The 2,530-nt window shown below is 34.0% G+C and overlaps 1 protein-coding gene across 1 annotated transcript in view; it reads left to right on the forward strand.

The window, feature by feature from the left end:
* Window positions 1-1,688, forward strand: part of FOMMEDRAFT_98445 (uncharacterized protein) — a gene marked incomplete at both ends in the record, with an annotated part of 5,691 nt that extends 4,003 nt beyond the window's left edge. Inside the window, 3 exons of the mRNA XM_007272070.1 lie at window positions 186-290; window positions 1,012-1,041; window positions 1,561-1,688. Of these exons, the coding sequence (XP_007272132.1) occupies window positions 186-290; window positions 1,012-1,041; window positions 1,561-1,688 (263 nt within the window). The remainder of the gene's footprint in view (window positions 1-185; window positions 291-1,011; window positions 1,042-1,560) is intronic.
* Between the last annotated feature and the right edge of the window lie 842 nt (window positions 1,689-2,530).

Below are 2,530 nucleotides of genomic sequence, written 5' to 3' on the forward strand. Positions count from 1 at the left end.
AGCACAATTAGTAGTTCAAGGAAACTATCAGATTGACAGCCTTGACTATCATACAGACAATTTATTTGCTCCTACTGCTAGACTATCTATGGTGCAATTAATATTAGTATGGACAGCATCTAATAATTATGAAATACATCAGATAGATATAAAATCAGCATATCTGTATAGACAATTGATGGAAGACAAAGAAATATATGTTAAACCTCCTCCAGGTAACTTAATAGACAGATTACAGAATGGACAAATATTACAATTACAAAAAGTGCTATACAGATTAAAACAAGCTGGTAGAAGATGGTATAAAACACTATCTAATATACTACTTAAATGCAGATTAACGAAATCCAAACATGATAATGCTGTATTCTTCACAAAGAAGAAAGAAATAACTGTAACCATATTATTTGTACATGTCAACAATATTACTATTACAGTAATGAATAATAATACTATTGTAATGATAAAACAATCTATTGTACATCATTTACAATATACAGACAGTAGCAAATTACACTAGCTACTTAGTATAGAGATTCAATGCAACAGAGAGCATAGATTCATCAGGATGTGTCAGACACATTATATTAATAGTATAATAGAACGTTACAAACTTACAAATGAACAAAGTGTACAAACACCTATACAGCCTGGTACACAATTAAAAACAGTATTGCAAACTGATAACAATAGAAAACAAATGTCTGATATACTATACATGAATATGGTTAGTGTACTTATATATATTGCAGACTGTATACAGCCAGATATAGCATTTGTAACAAATCAGTTAGCTAAATACCTCAATGACCCTAGTATGGAGTATTATCTAGCACTTAAACATTGTTACATGTACTTAAAAACTATGAACAATGTCTGGCTCCAACTCGGCAGCACAAATCAATCAATATTGAATGGCTATACAGATGCAGACAGCATGATGCAAGAAGGGCATTGTGCAATATCAGGATACACATTTTACTTGAGTGATTCATTAGTTTTGTAGTCAAGTAAAAGACAAACACTGGTGGCAAATTCAACGTATGAAGCTGAATTAATAACTCTTGCAAGAGGAACACAAGAAGCAATCATACTTACTCATTTAGCTGAAGAGATTCTACAGGTCTCTGATGCACCAATTAATATCTATTGCAATAAAAATGCTGTTATACAAACAGTTACATTGGACAAACTCAAATATTCGGAACAAACAAAGCATTTAGATCATAAGAAAGATTTTATTAAATGCTACATTGAGTTAGAGTACATAAATGCGAAATACATACAGACGAACAATCAACAAGCAGATATATTAACTAAAGCACTACATGTACCACAAGTCAAACATCTTACCAGTTTACTCAGACTAGTAAGAGTTTGAAGGGGAGTATTATGAGATGATTAGTTCATTAATGGACAAACCACAAGACAATGACTTCATAATGTCTCAGTTAGAATACATACAATATAAGGACAAGAGACACTGAGCAGTCAATTGTCACCTCACCCCTTGTCTATACATGCCCCCCTTAAGTTTTCCCTCTTAACACCTTATCAGAGTGAGGAAGTTAGTAGTGGAAATGGATACTGTCTATGTTAAGAGTATGATAAATAACTCAGACCTACAGTCAAATGCTACAATTAACAGATGGATTGCCAGAATCCTACTGTTCAACTTTGAGTTCTAACACATTCTAGTCTTACAGTTTACTTGCACTGACAGACTGTCTTGATGTCTGTACACTAAAGCTAACTCAGAAGAAGAAGATGACTTTAAGGAATGGATCAACCAAGCTTACACTTTCTGTTACAGTTCTGTGTTTACTGTTCTGAACAAAACCTAACCTTCTAAAACATTTCTAACAACTGATTGTACACATACTAGAGAATATTGTTTTAGACAAGTTAAGACCTTTCTAGAAACATGCCTCTGACTGCCTAGGATGGAAAATCACAAATTCACCACCTTTGTTTACTATGTAACCACTTTCTTTATTAAGACTGGCTGACTGTGGTAGAAAACCCAGAACAGTAACTACTAACTTGTAATAGAACCTGACCAACAATAGAATCTTGTCAAGACTGTATAACAATCTCAGACATAAAGGAGTCTACTCTGTCTAGGCTAGACTTCTTGACCACTTCTGGTGGCCTAGCCTCAGACCTAATGTCAAGTACTACATTCACACCTGTTACAAATGCCAACTCTGTCAGACAACTCAAATCCTGATCCCTTCCAGCATTCTAAAGATTGCCCTGTTATTTACTAAGGTATATATTGACACTAAGTTCATACTGAAAGCAGGAGGGTTCTAATACATTGTTCACACTCAATACACACTCTCTAGCTACCCTGAGTTCTACTTACTCTGTTCTGAAATCAGACAAAGTATCAGACAATTCATTTTTGAAGATATTCTCTGTTGATTTAGTGTGTGCCCAGAACTTGTTACTAACAACAGAACCCTGTTTGTTACTACACTAGATTAGCTTTACAACCAATACCACATTAATCACATCTGTATTAGTA

This window comes from Fomitiporia mediterranea (genome assembly GCF_000271605.1).
Source record: "Fomitiporia mediterranea MF3/22 unplaced genomic scaffold FOMMEscaffold_21, whole genome shotgun sequence".
In the NCBI taxonomy this organism is placed as follows: Eukaryota; Fungi; Basidiomycota; class Agaricomycetes; order Hymenochaetales; family Hymenochaetaceae; genus Fomitiporia; species Fomitiporia mediterranea.